Below are 23,405 nucleotides of genomic sequence, written 5' to 3'. Positions count from 1 at the left end.
GGTGTGAGGAAAATCTTGTTGCGTATAACCATGATAAAAGCCGATGGAACGTGTTGTGCCAACGTGAGTCAGTTTCTTCGTGCTGTTGGCATCGTCAGACGGCGGAATAAGCTGGCAATCTTCGTACATCGGCTGCTGCGGCTGTGAATTCCCTCTCTTTTCGCGAATCCATCGAAAATTCAGAAGACTAGGGGAACAGGCTCGTGACGTCGCCGCGGAAATACGAAAATTTCTAGATATCCATGAATTTAAAGGGTTACACGACAGCTCGACGGCCTTGTCGTTCTAAATCGAGCGCAATTTTGGAGAGCTACTAGCTTTCTCCTTCGAGGCCGATGACTTTCCGATATAATGCGACAGCATTTGCTGAAAACGATAAGGCCACCGCCAACCAAACAGTTTAACTTAGGTTCTGGTCCGTATCGAATCTCGTTTACGTTCGCAGTTGCTATTTTTAAACAGAGATATTGTGAACAGTAATTAACGCACCCCTTGCCATATCGATTTTTAGGATTCTTTGTTCAGGCTGGAAAGATACTCGATCATTTGTTTGTTCATATTGCCGCCCTTTGTTAAAACATTTCGATGCATCCGAGAAGGCTTAAGTTTTATTATTTTCTTTAAAATATCTACTCATTACGTATTTCATAATAGCCATGTATAATTATTATAGACAAGTATACTTGGTTGATAATGTATCATTAACGTAGAAATTAATGAGATGCATTATATATTTTAACATAAGAAAATACACGTATGAATAATCGTTACTTTCTTAATGTTCGATTTTGGGAAGAAGAATCGGTACCTTGGGTCTTGTTTTAATTTCAATCTAAGATCTACGAACTAGCAATCGCTATAAATAAACTAATTGCCACTTAGGGGTGTAACACGTTAGCAAAATACAATGTAACGGTAAATTGATAAAATAAAATTTAAAATACATAGACGCGTTATACTGTAGAAGATTAATAGCAAGGGACTTGTGTAACGTTCGAAATGCGTCGTAAAAGCATCATTATCTATATTCAATGATTGGTGGGTAATTTTATAAAATATTTCACGCTTAGTTTAGTAATAAAAGTAACCAACCGAACGGAAAGTTCGTAGGCGTATCTACACGCCCAACGTGGAACGTATTAAATCCACCCTTTGAGTAAGACGTCGAGCCATTACTTTCCGTCGAATATAACCGAGCACTGTTCCTCTATCTTTGCGTTACAAAGTTTATTATAGCAGATTCTGGACTCGTAAGAAATTCACCGGCGTTGAATCAACGCGTACAAAACATTCTGAAAACGGTCGACAGTCTCGATTTCACTGAACGAGGCTAAGGAGGAATAAAATACGACCCCGTGGTAGCCCGAAAGCGATATCCATTTCTAGCATGGAAGACTAACAAGCGGTATTTGTCAAGCAGTTTCAAAAGCGATATCCAAAGTAGTTTGCCTCGCGGCGACGGCGTCAAATTGGCATCGTTTTTTCCCAGTGTCGCCGCGACCGGTCACGATTTTACGAGCTCGTACGGCCCTCCTTGTATCGGCGTGCTTCTCCTCGCGTAATTTATCGCCGCGCCAAGGAGAAAAGGAAATTTTTATGGGCCAGCGAGTCGTACTTTTCAGACGAACGGTCTTACTGTCCAGATTTTTATTAATCTACTTTGCTTGTCTCAAAGAAACCGATTGGAATTTAAGAGCCGACAACTCAAAGGGACGATCTGAGCCAACGACTTTTACAATTGCGGTACGTTTACAGATTCGATAAAGTTTTAACAGCTGTCGTAAATAGTTCGTGCGCGTACTGGTCTTGGAAACAGTTTAGCAGCGATTAAACAGGATCTAAGTCGGACAATTGGCACATCAAGTTGGACATTTATGGGGAACATGCAAAAATACGCATAACGCACGTAAAAATACATAAACATACATGTAAAATGTATATAAAATACGAAAGGAGAATGCTTGTTTGTACAATCACAAACAAGACATTTCTCTGCTGGATATTTCCGGTACAGATACTAATTTGTTTAAAGCGTCGCGGTGCATCCGAAAGGTGGTTGTAATGTCTGATCTATCGCCACTTTGCGACGCAGCAGAAATTTCGACAGGAGGAAGAGCGACCGCTTCCGACGAGGCTAACAAACGGGCCTCGTGAAACAACGACGGGGCCGTAGCTTCCTGAGGAAATTTCGGTCGTTCAATTTAATGAGTACATCGCGTGGCAGCCGCGGTGGACAAAGTGTTAATTGCTTCAGCGCAATTGAATCGACTCCGCGCCGTGCACGCTGTAATCGAGCGAATATATTCCGCCAATGATGGCCCGCCGTTTGCCCGAGCAAAGGGTTTATTGGCCTGACAATCATTTTCAGGTTGCGTTATTTTTCAATCGCAGCGTGTCATCGCTACGTATTTCACTCGTTTCATTTCTTTTGTTCCCTTCTACGTGTAAAATATTGTCATAACCTGTATGGTTTTTAAAAACTAATATTCCAAAAAAAAAAAAAAAACAGAAAAATAAATAAATAAATGGCTAGAGGTTATTTGTGTCTTTTTAAAAGTCTTCGAAATGGTTCGCTGGCATTCACGCAACGGTAATTGATTTAAACGGAGCTAGGCGTATCGTGCGCGGAATTTTTGCCGAATAGGACGAAACTTGGCTAATTGCAGGCGGAATAATTCATGCCCGTGGGAATCGATACGTCTCCGGGATCGTTCCGCACATGTGTGTACCTTTACGAGCCTTCTAATTCCTTCTCGTGTATTTCAAGCGAGGACCAAGCCGATTTTATTGAATTCTCCAACTTGCTTGGAAAATTAGCCTAAGAAACATGGCAATCTACATACTAAGAATCTGTATAGTTTGCGATGAAACGTCTTGAATGTTCCGCTTCGTTAACAGAATATCAATGGAGGAGGTTTTGATGCGTTGAAATGTTATTAAAAATCAAGCGAATCGTCCGAAGTCATCGGAGAACGCATCGGCGGATTTTAATTCGTCGACCGTGCAGCTCGTTCGCGCAAATGCAATTATTTACAATCATCGAATTCATCGACCAACGGGATGGCAAACTGGACACCGACTCGCCGTACGTACCTCGTAACGATCGATATCGTTTCGGTGGAACGCGCGGATGGAAATCAACGATCGTTTGTTACGATTTCCGTCGGTCGTTGCGCGTGATGTTGATGGATTAGAATTACGCATGAAACGTACGTTATTGCTTTTTACTAATGTGGCAAATTATCGATTCTGTAATATTTCGTTGTCTATGTTTCGTTTGCGTTTGTCGATGGTACTTGAAGAAACGTGGAGAGAAATCACGGAAAGAACGGTCGCCTATCGTTGGTATTCGATTTCAAAGGTTCCTAGATACCCAGAAAACGACGAACTAGCGTCAGTATGCTGTCAACCATAACTCGAGATACCTCGAGGCAACTGCAATTCGCATGTTTCGAGATTTTTTGGAGGAAAATACAGGAAATATAAGACCTGTCGTCTCGAGCAGACCTCTTGCCAGAAAATTCCTTACAATCCAACAACTAAATCCGCAATTTCTTCGTTTCTGTCATACGAAGTATTCGCGAAGTTAATCAGAGAAGGAAATTGTTTCTTTATTCCACTCATAACTCGCTTCTTGGTCTTCGGATCGATGAAGAATCAACAGCGATCTGCTATCCATCGCACGTGTTCGCATAGTAATTCGCTACATTTATTTAATATTATAACATTTTTCACGTAAACGATATTTCGGTATTTTTGGTGTTAAGGTCGTACATTATTTTAGCGTATTGAGATGCCAATAGTTGTAGTGTATAAGCGTAGAAATGGAGTCAGCGATAAGGAAAACCCGATTTATTTCATTTATTGACACGCATAACCCGACAACGACATGAATATTGAACGTGGCGAAAACTCGATAGAAACGCGGAATGGACGAATGGAGGTCAGTTTCGTTTAATGTCACGTGAAACTGTGCGAAAGTTGTTACGAATGCGCTGGTTTATCGAAACGATTATTTTAAAGAGGGACAGCTGATGGAGAGCTCGCGAGAATTTCACACGTTTCATCTTGTCATGGCGTTTAATCGTTGAAAGTCTAATTGGAGACGTAAATTTTAAATGGGAATGACCCAGTATTTGTAAGGAGAGGTTTCTATCTGAAGGATTCTCAAGAAGATCAGATGGAGAGCTTATACAGAGTAATTATTTGAAGTACAGCGAACGATAATTCGATTCGAAGTGCAAGTATGGTCAATGGAGGCAAGTTTGGACGACGTGCGAAGCTGTATTGCTATTTTCCAGAGTAGCAAGTTTCTTGGCTTCAAACGGAATTATTAGTTCACCAAACGGCAGAGTCTAACGTAATCAGGATTTGTCCAAAGTTTCGTACAGCTTCTATTATATAGTTATTGACGTATTTCGACCTCATCTTCGAGATGAATTGAACACACAGACCTACCTACGCTTTACCTCAATTAAGATCCAAAATAGTTTAATTAATTTTCACATAATTTTGGTTTAACCTCCTGTTCAGGGTTCCAGTTACGTACATATCGTATGATCTGAACAATCACTATTTTTCACAGACAAACGTTTAACTTGTGAATTATAATCGGAATTAGTAGAAAGTAATTAAAAATGTCGAAGCATTGTTCGATTATCGAGATTGATCGCCTGTTTAAAATATGCTCGCTGTATTCATTTTCTCCACTCTGTATCCGTTACCATGGTAGAAGAACGAAAATAAACGAGACTTATTTTTGCGTTGTTTCTGCTTGCAGGAGTGGAACGATTACAAGCTGAAGTGGAACCCGGATGATTATGGCGGTGTCGACACCCTCCACGTGCCGTCGGAGCATATATGGTTGCCGGACATTGTTCTTTACAACAAGTAAGTCGATCTAATTACGTCTGGTCACGCGACTTTTTCACCGGATTAAATCCGATAGCGGTGAAATTGATACTCGTGCAAGAGATAGAATTTCGATATTGGTTTATTTCGAGATATAACAATGGAAAAATACTAGAGACATCTCGAGGGTTTTAACGGCTGGACGACAAAATTAAGCGCATTAAATGGCGCTGGCCGTTTCGACAAGACCGAGCGTCGCGTTCACTGATAAAAACCGATAAAATATACGACCGTGACCGGGCAGAGCAATTTGCCACAAGACGTCTTGCACGAAACCGGGTGCAAGCCAGACTGCGGATGCAATTTGTTCGTCCGAACGATTTTATTTTTATAACCGGAAAGGGCTAGCTTAAACAGCTGTTCGATACGTTCGATGTCGCGTACGATATTACACGTGCTCGATGTTCCGGCTTTAACCATCCTTTAATTTCCTTTCGCTGCAATTTATAAACGTGCTCGGAGCACGATAAAACACGATAAAGACGATACGTTCACGTTTAACGATATTCCAATTTTACCGGATACACAAATTAAAAAGTGGCGCGAGATAAGAATATAATATATTTATTTATTTACTTATTTATCTTAACGGATTAATCAACTTATTGCTAATGATGATCACAGGAGAAGTACATGACAGGTATATTTGATAAGAACTTATCGACCGACTGTATAATTTACAACAAATATATAACAATATGAAGGAGAAGCAATCGATTAAAAAACCATGAAAAATATTCGCTGAAATTATAACTAAGTTTCGGATACTTTGACCAGTTAATCATCCATAACACAAAAACTGAAATACGTAGGACATGTTTTTATGTGACGGTTTATTGCTTACTTTTTAGTATGTAGATTCACTCTCTGAAGTATAGACATGTATTTATGATTTATGCTTTATAATAGTCTAAGAAATACCGCACGAATCATCGTCTAGAAGGGGAGAGACAGTTATCCAAAAGGGCTGAGGATATTTCAGCCGGTTTTTCGCGTTAATCTGGCCCAAGTTGATCCTCTTTTGCCCATTCTTTTCGGACGTTGGTTCCAATGTATTGGGATACGGTCACGGTACGCTGCGGCGTCCTTCATCTTGGTCCAGTCATACTTCATAGGATTTTAGTGGAAAGTGCAGAGCACGGTATCTCGTAAACCGCGGTGGAATATTCCGCACCAGTACGTGACGTTTTCAGCCGAGAGCCCGCTAAGGCCATTTTGAAAATCCACGACCGAAACGGGACACACACGAGCTTCACGTATCCTGACCGAGGCGAGCTAACGCTGAGAAATAGGATGTACTTCGCCCCAAGGACGACACTTTTACGAGGAAGTAGGGTCGAGTCGTCATGACGCCATTCTTGTACCCTAAATGGCTCCCGGCCGACTTCGTGCTCGACTATCGTATACCGAATTCTTCCTTGTATCCGTAGGATAAGAAATCGAGTGCTCTTAAGCCAATTCGAGGAAAATTAAGATGGTCTCGATCGTTTCTATCGGTGTATTTATTGGTTATCTGTATCAACGTATCTGGATTATGGCGTATAGCGACGAGCGTGTAAGTAGGAAGATTCTTACTCGACGCACTAAAATTCTTATGAATTGCTTTAAATGGTGCGAATGATTTTGAAAAACCTAGCAATTGACGATAGGATAACATTTAATAAAACGTAATGTGTATTGCCTCGTCGAATTCGAGCTTTAGAGAAGCGACGTTTTATATGCATTAACTTAGCACGTTGCCATACCTAGAAAGGAAAATTTTTATTCAAATTGAAATCCCGCTCATGCTCATTTAACAAATGTAGTTGTATATTTTGCCTATGTAAGCAGATCACGCGGAATATCGTCTGAAAATCTTACGAAATGTTAGCGCGAGCGATGATACAAGTGATGGAATGGAAGCTAGTTTAGTTACAGCTAGTTGTTCCAAGTAGAAATTGAATTCCACTTCAACACAACGTTCTCAAACTTTGCTATACGTTCAAAGTAATTTGTACGAAGGAATCCACTTCTTTCGTACTTTTCCAAGAATTTAATTGCTTCTACGTTCCTAGTTACGGGATACTAGTGTCGTCGATGAAACTCGAGTTAACTTGGTTTGAACGAAGGTGGCATGGTGCTCGGCCACACATTCGAGACATTTTCTATTTATCGATGTCCGCGTGTCTCTCACGATTCAGTTGTCAAGCTCGAGTAAACCGTTTGGCTTTTCGAAATCGTTTCGTTACCGATGCTTCTCAGCTAAAGAAGGTTAACTCTTCTGAAGTTGAAAGCAAACTGCGTGAGCAGAAATTTTGCGCCTGTTTTCCAGCCCGAAGGCGCAACGTGCTTGACTCATGCTCGGTCGAAGAGCCCGATCGTTTCCTCTTTGCTGAAACGTACGATCAAACTTTTTCCCCCTGTTTGCGCCGACGAGTGCGCCTCTCATTATATCAGCCGCGCAGCGTTTCCTCCTACGCGAGGTCTCACGGCTGCTGGGAGACGCATCGGCGTTTCCACGAGTTTTATTTTCAATTACGCACTGGAGTGGCTTCGGCACAGCCACGCGTTCAATGTTAAGTCACAAAGAACGTTCTCGAAAGTCGAAACTCTCGACATACATTACGCTATTTCAATTACTCGAACAGCGGCAGAGAAGAATAGGGGTGGAGGGGACGAATCGATTGTCCCGACGGCGCAGCGCTTCGAAAGGCTCAAAAAGTATCGGGGCTTTGTGCAGCCCGACAGCATGCAAATGTATCCTACGATATGGACGAGTTTGTCGTCCGTCTCTTCGATCTTCTCTGCCACCAAGGTGGGAGTAATTTGTATGGAATATTCGAATCTTATTAATAATTCACCGTCGTCGTCGAAGATGGGGCTAGACGAAAGGGGAGAGGCTTGTTTGAAACGAATGTCAAAGAAAACGTGGTCGTGAAGAGTTGAAAGGGATTCCTCGGTGATCTCGTGATATCGAGATACGCCGCATAATGCGGATATTGTTACAAGATGAATTTTGATGGTGTTCGCTCCATTTGACGTTTCCGAGACCTGGTGACCGTGTTCCTTTCGCTCCCACCCCTCTCACCCCTCTTTGACCATTTTATCGAATTTTAACTTCAACCCCTCTGTCGAAGGCAATTCGCTGTTTAATAACTTGGTCACGGCTTTATTGTCTAGATGGAACAAGCGATGGAAGTTTGTTGATTGCTTTCAGCCGCTTTTAGAAGAGGGAACGGTGAAAAAGGATGAATTATCGAGCGTGAAGAATATAAGACACGAAAGTTTCAGCCTGAATTTGCGAGACACCGAGTCTCGAACAATCCACTCGTACTTGCAAGTTCTCGAATGGAAGTTCGAGGTCAACATCCATTGCCGACCAGCGTGAGAAGGCCTAGACGATGTATCAATTAAATCGGAGTCAAGTTGCTCCGGTAAATTTGACTGTGAATCGCGTGACGTTTCTCATTTCTCTAGTTTCCTCTGCGATACGTTTCACGGCGTGATCTTTGTATGGGCTTAATCGTGGATGAGGTTGCGCTTTCAAATTCTCATTGCTATACTATTTCTTATGATGTGCGCGTGCTTACGCTGTCCTTCGACTAAACACATTCTTATAAAACGACGAATAAAAACATTTTCATCTAAAGAGCCGCGCACTCGACGTGCATAGCACTCGTTCCCGTGTACCCAGACTCTTCAGACTCTACGAGAAGCTTGAAGATGCGCGATATCGGAACGGCTAATAATCTCGTTCAATTTCAAGGGTTAAATACCAAGAAACTTTTCAGGTACATTTACATAAATGCAGATCTCGATCATTATATTAGGACCAGGTGCAAAAATGTTATTATCTTAACTATGACTTTTTCAGGAAGCTTCCCAATTGTCTTTGATTCACCAAATTATCATTGAAAATCGTAGGCAATCATTTATACGTAGTAACGTATTTTATTACTAAATCGAGAGTTTACGAGCGGTTCTATAATTTTGAAAAACGGAACACGAGGTTTGTGTGAATTATGGGAACGGCGAAATGGTGGTAGGAACGGAGCACGTAGCGGCAAGTGCCGTTTTGACGAATAGTTTCGCGATGTTTAAAGAATTCTCAAACGGTGGCAGTGGGCGCAAATTATTCGCCAAGTTTCCTGCAAACTTTGAACGATTCTTAAATGGAACGACTAAAAAGTCGCTTGTAGGAAACGAGAAGAATAAATGTCTTCGTTAAATGGATGTTTAACGTGGGTTGTTAGCAGAGGAACAGTGCTTTTGGCCACGCGTGTGAACCGTAATCCTATATTAATGATGATAAGCTAGGTATTCGTCTGCTCGTGCAATGTCTTTTGGCTTTTAAAAAATCCCTCTTGATGTAACGAAAGCTTTCACGATCTCTAGTTTGCCATGCTTTCCTTTAAAATATACACACAATTTAAAGCGATGAACAGCGCAATAACGTAAGGGTCCGTATCGTTGGAGAACGTTGAAAATACAATTTAGAACTTATGAAAGCAATTTATATGCGCACATGTAAATTAGATACCATTGGATGGAGACATTTATTAGCGGCAGAGAGTTTTTCATGAAAAGAAAGTTTGGTGAAAAGTTCCGCCGAAAAAGGTTCTTTCAGGGGACTGAAAAAGTTGTGGAAGGGAGTGGGGTGGCGAAGTTTTGCCGCGGAAAATCGATAAGTCGCGACGAGGCTGAGGGTGTACGTTGGTGAGACCGAGGGGCCAGGACAGATCGTCGGATGAAATTTAATTAAGAAACGACCGATCTATAACGCGTTTCACTGCAGTCGACGTTGTCATAAATAAAACCGCAGGTCATTGTACGAGTTGCATTCAATATTAACACCTTGATAAATCTGAATTCGATATTCCGACTCGCTGTCGATGGGCGTACCGCGCGACTTCGCGGCTCCGTTTATAATTGAACTTATCGATTATGAGACATACCGTGTAATATACAGCACTGTGCTAAAAAGTCCTGCACCATCCGCACTATCTTATAACGATAGATAAAATACATAGTGTTTGACGATAGTATTTGTACACTTTTTCTAGATTGGAAAATCTGTTGTAAATACTGTAATAAATAAAATTCACAACGTTGAGAATAAAATGAAATGAAAAATACGAGTCGGTATTTTGAAAGGTTGCAAAGAGAATTGTTAAAAATACGAGATGTTTATTAAAACTATACGCAGTAGCGTCCCTTCCAAAGTATCGTTACTGTTGAGAGAGCGAAAGAATTCACGTGAGATATTAGTTATTTCAAATTAATCAAGAAATGTTTTAGGTAATTACTAACTCGAATAAAATATTTGTTGTAAGAACGACGCAGTGAAAGCGATACCACATGTCTTTATATTCATTCGTAAAGATACGTAACTTGATATAATATAATGCTACGTTTTTGTACGACGTTCCATAACGTGAGATTCATATATTATAGAAAAGGAATAAGTTGCAAGAATTTCGAGTCTCGGGGTATCAAATAGATATCCATAAATTTCATGAAATTATTGGTTTCTTCTCGTGGAACGTCTCCGAGGTACGGTTCCCTCATAAATATTCAGTTTCCATCGCTTTAATTGAAGTACATACGGCAAAGTTGCGGCGTTATATTAGAAGATTCGTGTTCCTGGAAGATACACGTGCCAGCGAACGTAATATCCGCGGTAACTAAGTGAAAGTCTGACCTGAGGTGTTGGAACAAGAAATCCGGTCTCGTTTATCAATCTTAATTTCTTCGCGCCGTTAAATACGATTTTCATTCGGGGCCAAGATAAACCCGATGAACAGAAGCATCCGCGATATCCGGCTTGTGTCCGTCGAAGCAGCACAATAACAGTAACAATATTCGTGGTTAATCGAGAACCAGCGGATTTAATCGAAAAACCTGGAAATACGCGACTGTATTGGATATGCCCCAGTAGCTGGAAAATGAAAATGAAACGAACATGACTAGGATGTCGATTGGTACGTAATAATTTATCCACCTGTTAGAAATAATTAATATTAAGTGGAGATCGCGATGTTCGCGTATGACTCTTTTCTTACTTTTCATTACTTTCTAGATTAAAATTCCAATTTAAGCTATTACATTAATTTTCATTAATTATAGGGAAAGATCCTAAGCCTGGCCGCTGGCAATTGCGATATTCATCCAGAAGTAACGATAGATGAAACAACTAACGATAGTTGTTAAATCGTTCGGAACTCGAGACGATTAACAATTCAACATCATGAAAATATCGACGTTGAATTGATAATGATGGTACAACGCCGCTGTCGTTTAATCGTGTCGAAGAAGATCGATGAATATTTATGGACCGAACTGATCCACGTGGTTAATTGCACATTAGAGAATCGAAAAGGTGGAGATCGGTGCCGAGGAGACGTGGAAAGGGATGGAAAGACAGACACAGTGGAACTAGTTTCACGGGGAAGGGGATCATGCACCGAGGGAAAAGTTGAAATTACATGGAAACTATTTCTCTGGCGGCTCCATCTCGGCCCTGTATCGAGGAAAAACGATTTTCGTTGAAAGTGATTCAATAGCGGGCGAAAAAGCGCAGACCCGCGGCTCTTGTATTGGCTCGAAACAGATAGGACAGGATCCAATAAACTCGGCGAAGCGTCGGGGCGCAATCAACGATGCAAATGCTCGGTCCGTATAAAGAAAGCCGCATAAAGGGAGGGCAAAGTGTTTTTTCGTATGCGGCCCTTTTTCACGTGCCGTATCACGCGCTCGTTCAATCGTCCTTCTCGTTCTCGTTCGTCGGGTTCCTCGCGAGTACGGAACTTTCGATCAGGCATCCCATATGGAAATGACACAGGCGTGAATGTAATCAGCGCTAGCTGCTAGATCTAGGTTGCAGTGGAATACGAGGGCTTCGTTTTGCATAGAATAAGCGCGCACGTGAAATCCTTCCGCCAGCGGTATAATTAATTGTCCGATAGTCTCTTGCTACAGAAGGATTTTGGCTAGAATGAAAATGGATGAAATATTCAAGGCGAATCGTCGTGAAGCTGGGAAAGGATTTAGCATCAAATGCGATTATGATTGATAAAAAGCAAAGAACAATAAATGGAACAAGTAAATATACTAACTGCACGGAATAGATACAAATGTCAAGTATATTATGTTACGTAGCAACGAAAAATATATTAAACTGATACGAAATTAGAACGAAAGATGTATGGAAAAATACATAATAGAAGAAAAGTGTAATAAGAAATTACGAAATATCCTTCTGTGAGAAATTACGAATTATTTTCACTACTTTCGTGCTTTTAGTATTAACACATAGCGTACGGCACTCTGCGCGCTCAACGCGCTCCCAGGGCCCGCACATTTTTGAATGCTCCAGAAGCATGCTTGGCAAGCAATAGGATGCGTATATGCAGATTTTTAATTTGCATTTGGTATTATATTTTTTATTCAGTCTTCTTCCATGTTTAATCGCATCACTTAATTCAAAAATGTTGCTGCTATCACTGAATTCATTTTCGTCACAAGTGTTGTTTGGTGCATCAGATAAATCATCAAACAACAATCCACTTTGACTTTCATTTTCTTTACATCTATGTGTCATCTTGCTACTTTTATAAAGTTAGGGCCTATTTCATAAAATAATTTTTGTTATAAATTATCAGTAACAGATTGAAAATGTAAATGATTTTTAAAAAGCTGTTTCCTTACAAATTAAAACGCGAACTTTGAAATAACAAAATGTACAACAATAAAACACTTTATAAGGTACGGTAGACGATCGGCACAGATCTACCGATGTACTGGCTATACTGACTGATTGTTTCTACATGCTTGGAATGTCAACATTCAGTTGTTTTGCTAATCAATTGTCACAAGAATGCGCAAGCCTCCATTACCCTGGTAACGTAACAAAAGCATTTGTCTCTGGTTGCTTAAGTCATCGATTCGGTCGAAAGACATGAAAACGAGATTTCTCGTGACCCGTACGCAATGCGTTAAATAATTCATATTCGTATTGATTGTTTAAAATTGCCAAACCATCGTTTTGGCTTGTAAACGCAGTAATCAGAAGGCGGTCGAGAAACGGACGAGTGTTGGTAGGACAAGAAAACGATACAAAGGCAACAGAGACCGATACCAGGTGTCGCGGTACACTCGGTGTAATCAACGGGAGTAAATAGGTGTCGGTCGTCAGAGGGAAGCGGGCAAAAGGGTTCGGTACAATGACCTGCCGGCGTACATGCGGGCGGACAGCGCGAAATGCAAAGTTAAAATATGCAGGGAACGTACGTGAGCTGGAATCTCGTTACTCCATTATCGCCGGATTACTGCGCCTGCAGCTCGTCCCAGACGCGGTAATCCGGTCGCAGCGCGCGCCACGAACGCGCGTTAACGAAGTAACACGGCCTCAAAGTAACCACGCCGGACCTACTCGCGAGATACAACTTTCCTCGCCTCACCCATATTCTGCCAATTCCCAGTTCCGCCAGTCACGCGTTTAACCTTTAAAACCTCATCCGTAGTTCCTACCACGAAGTCCGTAACAGACGGATTTTCAATTAACACTGAACGCATCCCCATGTGCCTCGAATAAGTTCGTAGCTTGATTACCGGTGTATCAATGATCCAAAGCGAAATCTAAAGTGATACAGTCGCAGTTTTCGAAGCTGTTGGAAACACCGAAAGGAATATTAATGGTGTTTGCAGCTACATGGCAAATAGATAGCACGAAGTTCGGATATGTATTGAGATGTGTATAGACTGTAGATTCAGTTGGGACTAGAATAAGTGGACAGGTAGTGAAAATCAATAGCAACGAAGTTTCGTTAAATGCTGCTTGCTTACACAAGAACATAAATATTAATTTCAATTATTTACCAAATTATCTATGTACTATAAGCATATATAAGAAACAATACTTTATTACATAACATTAGTATCTACTAGTTCGAGCATACTTCGTTCATATCTACTTCCACTATCTGTCCACTTATTTTTATGCCGGATTGTACGTTCAGTTATAGACAAATTTTTTGATTCTTGAAATAATAAGCAAGTCGACGAGTGCTGCGTTTAATCAAAATTATCCAGTTCTAATTTTCTGTTACTTTGCGCAAATCGCGTTTCATATACCGTGACCATATCCATGTAAAAAAAGGACAAAGAGAATGGGCTTGTCGCCATTCTGCAGAGTATTAGATTGTCCGAAAAGTGTCTTTCTTTCCGAAAAGTGTGTTTTCTACAACAGTGCACCTTCTTATAAACGTGAAACTAAGTCTGTGAAATGTCACGGTGTTTATCTCAACAGAACAAAATGGATCGTACGTAATTCGACAAAATAATATAAAACAAAAAATATTGTACGTTTATTATTTCCTGATAAAACGAAAGAAACTTTTCGGACAACCTAATACATTCTCAAGTCATCAGGCGCGTGACAAAGATATCAATAAACAGTGAAACAATATTGTCGCTTGTAATGTCGTATAATATGTTTTCAGAATTACACTGCCATTCCTTTCTTCTTGGAATTTACCACAGTGAAGTCGTTCTGTCCACGGGACGACACCGGAGCGTTAAGTTTATGATTCATAAGGTGCGCGATGACTCGAGGCACGCGACAGTCCCCTAAACACCGACGGCTTATCGTGCACAGTGATACATTTAACGTTTGAGACATAAGACAAGCGCGTAGTTGGAGCTGTGTTAAATTAGAAGGAAATTGAACTGTTCGCGAGACTATCAAATTTCTGACTTAATGCTCGTAAGTCACGCGTCAGCCCCGTTACGGACTTCCGCTTTCACTGTGTAAATTAACTAAACTTACGATTTCGTAGGATCGCGCCTGAGCCCGCGCATTCTCGTTGTTTCCTCTTCCCTCGTTCGAATTAATCGATCGACGCTTTATCATCTGTGATTTATCGCCTTTCTTCTGAATCTAACTGAAATTGAAATATTTTGAATGTCTTTGTTTCTCCCTGCGCTTATTTAATATAAATGTCGCAGCATTGTTAGGAAAATACAATTTTTAGGATATTTGAAACATCGGAAAAGGAGGAAAATTCAAAATTCAGTAATTTATATATTGTTTCTATGAGATACAAAAATTAGTTAAAATAGCAAATATTTTACAAAAGCCCACTGCAGAAATCAGAAATTCGGTATTTATAATGTTAGAAAATATAGTTTATCCTGCTAGAAGTATTTTAATTTTTTCGAACTTTATAAAATTAGGAAGAGGATAAACAATGATGAAAAAGATAGTAAACAAACTCTCTCAATTCTGTTCCATGAACATACTGTTAAAAAACAAAATTTACTAATCTGTAAAGAAACAAAGTTACAAATGAAATATTATTTAATCGTAATAGTTAGCTGGATTTTAATGGATTAATAAAATACACGAGAAATAAAATCTATATATAATATTTTAGATATTTCTAAATATTTCATGCTTTCTGTATACCCATGCACTTTGAAATATCCTATATCTAATACATAGACGCTCGCAAATAATAACTTTTTTCCTAAAAATTTTTATTTGAAACTTTCGATTTCGATTTCCCAATCGCGTCATTTTTCTAGCAAATCAACCACACTTATATAAATCCACCGAAAGATACACTACGTAATTACATCTTTATCTAAGAAAAAGCTGTGCCAGTGCACCTGATATTTCTCACGGTTTCACCTTCCATTTTCACGCCACTAACCCAACCAACTACCCAAAGACGATGTTCCCACTCGATCTTGCTCATAGTAGATAATCCCGAGAGGAGAAGAACAATCCCAAAACAAGTGCAACGTGCTCGTTGCTGTACAAAATGGAATTATCTTCGTCGTGGAGCGGGAAAACGCGCGCTTGTTCGACTATTGTCGTGGTTGTCGCTTATATCGCCGACCGCTCTCCTTCGTCGGTGCTTTCGTCAACCTCCCGACGGCGTGTTCCCGTCGTCGACGTCGACATCTTGTGCTCGCTCTGACATCCAGCCGCATTATAGCGGCCTAGCTGCTGGCTGACCTAAAATATGCCAAGTACACGTGGCCCTGTTAGGATTCCGAGCTTGCAGCCTGGCTGCCACCCTCTGCTGTTCCCCAGAAACCAGCCTCCGGTGCCAAGTAAACGCGTCGCTGCGTTATACATTTTCTCGCATAAACACGAGCGTCTCGTCGTCGTAAATTGGATGCCAGCTGATACACGTTGATTGCTAATTGGTGTGTTTCGGTTTCTAAGTACGAAACTCCGTTATCGAAGGCGGTTGAGAACTGCAAGGGGTTATTTCGCTGCTGGCTGAAGTTTCGCGTGGGGTGGAACACGATGCAGGTGTGGCAGAAATTACGGAAGGGCAAGGGAAACGAGTGCTTAGCCCGGCTCCCAGCGAACTCAGCTAATTCTCTTTGAGTAATTTCGGATAGAGGCGACGACTGCGTTGTTTGAACGTTGTTGTTGAGTTGCAGCTCGAGATAGAAACTTATTGTTGTGCCTTCTTCGAGTGATTATGTAATTAGGAAAGACTGTGTGAAACGCGAGATGAGATACACCACAGTGCGTAGATCGAAAGGCTTTTCCCAGGGGAGAAAGAATTCCGCAGGTCCCTCGTTGGTTTCTAAATTTCGCGAGAAATAGAATTTCTGTTGGCGAAGAAAGCGTTTCACGATGCAGAGAATTGCGTTTTCTGCGCGATGCAATTCTCGCCACTTGCCCCTAGATATTTCCTCGAGTCGGTGAACGAAAATAGAGTGGCAGCCGCGAGGAAACAAACCGCTATTGTCACAGATCGCTGACCATTCTCGCGAAATCCACGATAATCTTTTTTACTCGGCTCACCGGTGAACCAACTGCAGTCGAGGCCATCACGTACAACCGGCTCGTTTGTCTTCTTTCGACGAGCCACTCGTTTCTGTATTCTCAGTTTCAATTCGCTTTCAAACGTTCTGCGCTCCTTCACCCTATTTGCCTCGGCGCGCCGTAGTATCGGCGAAACACCGCCATTTCTAAAAAAAAAGGAAAAAGAAATAAAATTTTTCGCGATCGAAGATTTTGAAAATGGAACAACCAATACAATACGTCGCCTCTTTTTATACATTTCCGTCTTTTTCTTTTCCCTTTAAAACAACATAAAGCGAGTATACAAAATTATATAGGACTGTATTTTCCGTTTGTGATTTTGATGACCTATCTTTCGTTGGTTTGGATTTGGTTGAACGGTATTGAACATTTCGGCCGATGCGGTCTCGCGTTTTTCAATTTTGCACGCTACAGTCGGCCGAACGAAATTACGCGAGTCCACGTTATTTCCATAAAACGGTGGCGCGGGCAATAGAAATTTCTCGGGTTCCTACTGAATATTTAAAAATTGCCAACGACCACCCTTTCCACTGGTTACGACTGTTGCAGCGAACCGCATTGTGCCCCGAATTCAATAGTTTTATACGTATTACTATAGAAACTCAAATTATACCTACCTACAATCAGCGATTATTTCAATTAGCTTTCAAATAATAACCCATTCCGATATGAATAAGAAGGATATAATAACATAATAATAATAATAAATAATAAAAAAAAGAAATAACGCCTATTTCTATGTATTTTGCATTCGCGTAATTTTTAACAGAGAAATATCGCGCACTAAATTCTTGAACGCTAATATTCGCTTACTCTCAGGGATCACTGATCCAAGATTCGCTACTGAACGATTTATTTCCTTCAATAATTCTTGTTTCTACGTTAGAAGGGGGCTGCTACGTGCTTCCTGACATCGTTCATTGGGATTTATATCGACTCTGTTCTCGTGAAGATGTACGAAGCCGACCGGAAAGGTACGTGTTGCGATCGCCAGTCGTTGAACCCATCCGCAACCGAAGCAGCAGGAGAGAATTTTTACCTGACCCTATGCTTCGAAGCTGTCTTTAAACGTATTAAGGCAGATCTTTTGTATTCCATACTTCGTATTAACCTTTGCGATGATTTATATCGTTCCTCGGTTTTTTATATGCTTACAACGGCTAACCGTTGTTGGTCGTTCTTCGAGCAACGTATATGCTCCGTCGAAAATTCTTTCTATTAAATCGTAGCTTGTGTGTTTATGGGAAATGCACAGATGCACGTAGTATGTGAAAATGTACGTAATACTCGTTATAATACTTGGCAGACGAAATAAATCTTTATTTAATTCGTATTTTTCTATAAATATCTGCAGTCTAGTTATTTTGTAATCGCATAACGCACCTATAACAGAAGGAGGAAGAAACAAAATTTAATTGGCACTAGAGCTGCACATATACTGATAATCTGCTAAACATGAACTTATTACCACGTTAGGAGTCAAAATCAAAGATTGCGTCTGTGGGTGAAGAAAAGAGGATCTTCTGGAATTAAGGAACGATAATTTTGAATCGTATGAAGATCACTGTCGATAAAGATTTACCTATACTCTTCGTAAGTTTTTCGTATGGCTGCAGATGAACTTCAGAAACTCGCAAGAAAAAGCTGCTTTAATAGAACGTAAGTTTCATCGCAAAGAATCATCATCTCCTTCGGTCTCATTCCACGTATTTTACGTCGCTGCGAACATCGAATTTATCGACTTCGTTCGATTTTAATTGGCTAGAATCAGCCTGCTCAGCGAAGGGAGGACAAAAACGGGCTGCAGAATATCACGTTGTACTACTGAAACTTATATCGATCCGCCGACCGTGCCCATCTCTCGCGGCGCGTTCCAGTAGCGTACAAAGTCAGCGCGCACAACTCAGCTAGAAATTTCATCGATTTCGCGTATTCTTTCCATATCGATGTAAGGAAAATGAATAAAGGTACGAACAAGGTACTCGCGTGCATAAATTTTTGCCGCCATCTAAGAGACGCACAGCTTCTGCTGAACATAGAGAAAAAACAAGGTTGTTTGTTTTAAATTTGTAAACAACGGAAATGGGCTCTTAATTACTTTTGTTCTCCAGATAATGAGATTACACAAGCGTACCATAAGCGGGCAATGTAAAACGCTGAGATTTAATTTCCCGTTTATGAGGCTGCTCATTTTAAAAAGAAAGTTAAGATTTTATTTCGTTGATAAATTCCTACACGCAGGCGTTTCACATATACATTTAGATGCGCCTCGTAAACCATTAATTTTCATTCGAACATATACTGCTTAGAACTTTGATAAATTCACTTCGACGTTGAGGCACAAAGAGACGTCTAAGTAAGGAACAGTTTGCCACGTCACTGGGAACATTTCAGCCTGCGGCTCCAGCCCAAGAGTCACGCTCAATGGCAAACTGAATCTCAAGGTTTAAGGAAAGATGCACGAGGCTAACCCCCTGAAGCAACGAAATTCTCCAACTTCGTTCCTTTTTCCTGATTCCAACGAGAAACATCGATTCTGTGACAAATCATCTCTTCTTCTTTAATCGTAATGGAAAAAGATCATGATCTATAAAAGATAGGTACATTAGGATTACAGTAACATATTCCATCTGACCAAAATACTCAAAATTTAATAATTATTATAATATTAAATGGACGAAACAAATCTCTGCTCATTTAGATTGTGTTCATAAAAATATGAATTCAGTTGTTTCCTTCGACTCTTCGCTTAATCGCCATCAAACAAAATATTCGATGCTTGTGGTAACAGTTACACACCTTTCGCTGAGTGACTTCAGCAATAAGCAAAATTGAAGGTCCCGGCTATCTTCTCGTGAAACGAGTAATCGATTTCAGCGATACGATCGAAGCGCGAATGTACACTTTAAGCACACGAGGAAGGGAGCATAGACTTTCCAAGTTTTTCTAAGCAGGAAGGCTGTGTTTTGAAAGTTTACTCAGATATATCTACCTAATAGAAGGAAGAGATAGATCGAACTATCCGGTGGCGCAGACGCTGTTCCAGTAACAAATGGAATATGCCGAGGCAAGGGGTGGCGAAAAATTGAATGTCCTCGCGGGCGTCCACCAATGGGGAGGACAATGTAGTTTTTTCGATGGGTGTTCGATGTCGGTCGAGTAGACAACCACGCTTAAAAGGGACGTCTAGTTTGAAGATTTACGCGGCGTCTACTAGCAAGAACTGACACACGCTGTCCACGAAAAAAAGATATGATTAATCTGAAATCCCCAACTTCTTTGGCACGACTTCCACGGTTCAATGTCTTGTTCTTTCGCCGGGCCACGGGTTTATGTTTGACGTTCCTCAGATTAGTTACAATATCGTTCTATCTCTTAACCAGATTTTCCCCATGTAGAAGGTATAACGCCAGGTACGGCCAGTCGATAGCCACGTACAAGCAAACGTCGCAAACTTGGTTCCATGGGAAATTCCGTTAGGTGCAGATATCCGTGTTGAGAATTGTGGATCTTAATTGCCGAAATAAATGTATAGAAACACACAAATTACATGTAGAAATGATACTAACACTTTAACTGCCACGCCGAAATCACATGTTTTGCTCAGGACGCCATGGGAGTATTTTTATTATTCAAAGCATATAATGGCAAAATAATAGTAAATTGATGATGTAAGACAACATTCTTCCCCAATGGACCGTTTATCTTATTGGTGGTCACGGGTGACCACCGTGGCGCCTTGCTAACAGTTAATAGCGACATATTATAACAAGGCTTCGTCTATTTCAACAAACCATTTGCATTCGTTATTTCGTCGCAAGCAGAACATGCAGAATATATTGTTGAAACGTGTAGAAGATATTAGTAAACAGTATTTGCTCATTCTATATATAATAGTAAGGTATATGCACACTTCTAACTTCAATTATGTGATTATAATGCAGCATTTACGATTATTTTCTAAGATGTGTTTATAATAATATTCGTAGATTATCCCCCAAAGATATGCATGCAAACACAGTGCAAAGGATTTGTTCTCATTTTTTTTATTCGTGTTCTAATAAAAATGTTTAATTGTTCAATGGAGCACTTTTTATTTCAAAGTATCTTCTATTTATCGGTTATATTCCAAATGCCCTTACTGTCAATTTTCATACAATTTTTACAATTGTAAGAAGTTGAAGCGCTCTGGTCACCAATGACCAACGTGGCAGTCAAAGTGTTAAAATAGTTTCAAACTTATTTAATATGTGATTTACAAGATATTCGTCGATACATATTTGTACGCGTCTCAGCACTCTCTTTGTCTCGCCATCTTCTTTACCACACTACCAACGGAACAGTTGCATTCATCTGTTTTACGAAACACTGTGCACGCACATACTTCCGCACACTTATACTCATATGTGTGCGTCACTACTATGCAGCTAATCTAGTGTAGCACACAAAATTACACACATCTCAATAAGCCGTTTGCACAAACATTTGCGCAAACGCCTCGCCTTGTTTATCCATGAAAACGCAGCTGCGATCAAAAATACAGATATCCATCTCCACCACGTTTTAACCAAACAATTTTCAAGATAGAACATACTATCAATCGACGATCGGGTTCAAACAAGCTTCAACAGGCTTTAAACAAGATGCTGAAACACGTTTGCAGACTCACGGACAATTGATGTGAATTGTTATAGGAAGAAGAAAAGAACGCAAACAGAACTGGTTCATTTGATTCGACATTGTGTTCACTTCGCACCACCTTGAGATTTTTACAATCTACTTAACCAGTCTCCGCCAAGTGTCGGAAACATGTGGAATATCCGCGTCACGGTTCGAAATCACGAAATCTCCTCGCAAGCTGCAGCTTCGTAATTACCCAACATCCACTTAAGGCAACGAGTTCCTCTGGCAACGAATAGACCAACAAAGGTCTAGGCTGTGTAGATTCCAGACCGGAGACGCGGTGCGTTTAGAACGTCAGTTTCGTGCCCTCGCCATGGAATTATTGCCACGCGGACGTATTGTTCTCTTTGGGGGGCGCGTAGCGGCCGCTCGGGAGCATTGACTTCCGGTCGGACTGCAGGCAATTTTGCACGGATAAACCCCCGCCACGGTGACCTGTCCTCGCTAATTTTCGGTGTATCGAGCCGTGCTTAAGCGAATTAGAACGTCCCCATTCGCCATTCAGCCCTATAATCAACGATATAGTTGCGACGCAGCTTCGCTGGAGTTGCAACACCCGATCGAATCGTCGATACATTTACGAAGGGACGTTAGGTCGAGGATGCTTTGTGAATTCTGTGAGCCCGGCCAACTATTTATCGATGATGAGGTACAATGCGATATCGGATCACCCTGCGGCAAGAAATCATAGCCGTGCAGGTAATCGGGGACAGTGGTATCGAAATATCGCAGGTTCCTTTGTCAGATAATCCCTACAACTGTTCCGTCTTGATAGAGAGACCATGATTTCATAGATAGAAACGATCGAAATATTGACACTGTTTAAAGACGGGCAGAGTAAAGGTAGCATTGACGTGAAAGGTACGATTATTATCGAACGACAGAGCGCAAAAGATCTACACTAACGCAACCAGGTTCGCGTAACCTGATTACAGGGATGAAACGGGACAGAGGGAAGGAAACTTTATCCGATACTGAAGTTTCGTAGCAAACAAAGCCCGCGCAGCGATCAAGAGGTCCCGGTTTAATGCTAAACGTTGCAAATCCGCTTGCATGTGTCTTCAAAGCGGATTACAACCGGAATCGGCAGTGCGAAACTATTCTCTACGCTCGGCGCGATTTCGAATGCGTTCGCTGCTGGTAATCACTTGCAAGTAGAATGACGAAGTTACCACTGTGACTTTTATCCCTGTCACAATAGTCTGCTTTTCATTCGTTAGTCGTAGACAAGTATGTAATCCTAGCTGAATTTAACTCCATATTCGATGCACCGTGCACTCTCTGACCTCTTAAATGAAAACAACCCGTTACACCATATTTTTTGCTCGACGAATTTAATATTCATGCAACGTTTGTACATTTTGCGTTTCATTGTCAGTTTCTTCGTTTTGCATCTCCGTTCTATTTATGGTTTTACTTATTCTTTATTTATGTATATCATTGGAATAAACTGCAAAAATGTTTATCTATTTACAGTTACAAAACGAATTTACCACGATGAATAAAATACATGTCTGTCGCAAAAAACATAATTTAAAATCCTCTGTTTTACTTATTTTCAACCAAACCAATATTCCCTGCAACATTATACGATCTAAACACGATAATCACAGGGTTTCTTTCACTTGCAATTAACGATCTACAGAGAAATTAAAAGGTTGGCAAATTGACCAACGTCAGTCCCGGAGAAGACTGTAAGATCGCAAGCGTGTATCGAAACAATTCGTTTACACGCTTTCGTCGGCCATATATATTTTTCAGTTAGGATAAAAAGCCGAGCTCGCTACAACGAAGTTTTATTTCTCGTTGCACGTGTGCAACCCCAATTCCCAGTAGCGTTCATTCATCCTCAAAGCTATCTGCTTCGAGGCACGCGCACCTGCCACCGATCTACCGCGCTACCACCGCACCCATATTAAGATTCAAACGCGATTTTCTGACTTTCAATATTCTGCTCGCTACTGCTACGACCGCCCTTTTCTCG

The 23,405-nt window shown here is 40.8% G+C and overlaps 1 protein-coding gene across 1 annotated transcript in view; it reads left to right on the top strand.

The window, feature by feature from the left end:
* The window catches only part of Nachralpha1 (nicotinic acetylcholine receptor alpha1), a 154,244-nt gene that overhangs the window by 105,309 nt on the left and 25,530 nt on the right, over positions 1 to 23,405 (top strand). Inside the window, exon 4 of the mRNA XM_072004349.1 lies at positions 4,781 to 4,890. Coding sequence (XP_071860450.1) covers positions 4,781 to 4,890 — 110 coding nt within the window. The remainder of the gene's footprint in view (positions 1 to 4,780; positions 4,891 to 23,405) is intronic.

Source organism: Bombus fervidus, chromosome 5, assembly GCF_041682495.2.
Source record: "Bombus fervidus isolate BK054 chromosome 5, iyBomFerv1, whole genome shotgun sequence".
Lineage (NCBI taxonomy): Eukaryota > Metazoa > Arthropoda > Insecta > Hymenoptera > Apidae > Bombus > Bombus fervidus.
The sequence above is the reverse complement of the archived record's forward strand: the minus strand, read 5'-3'. Positions and strand labels throughout refer to the sequence as shown.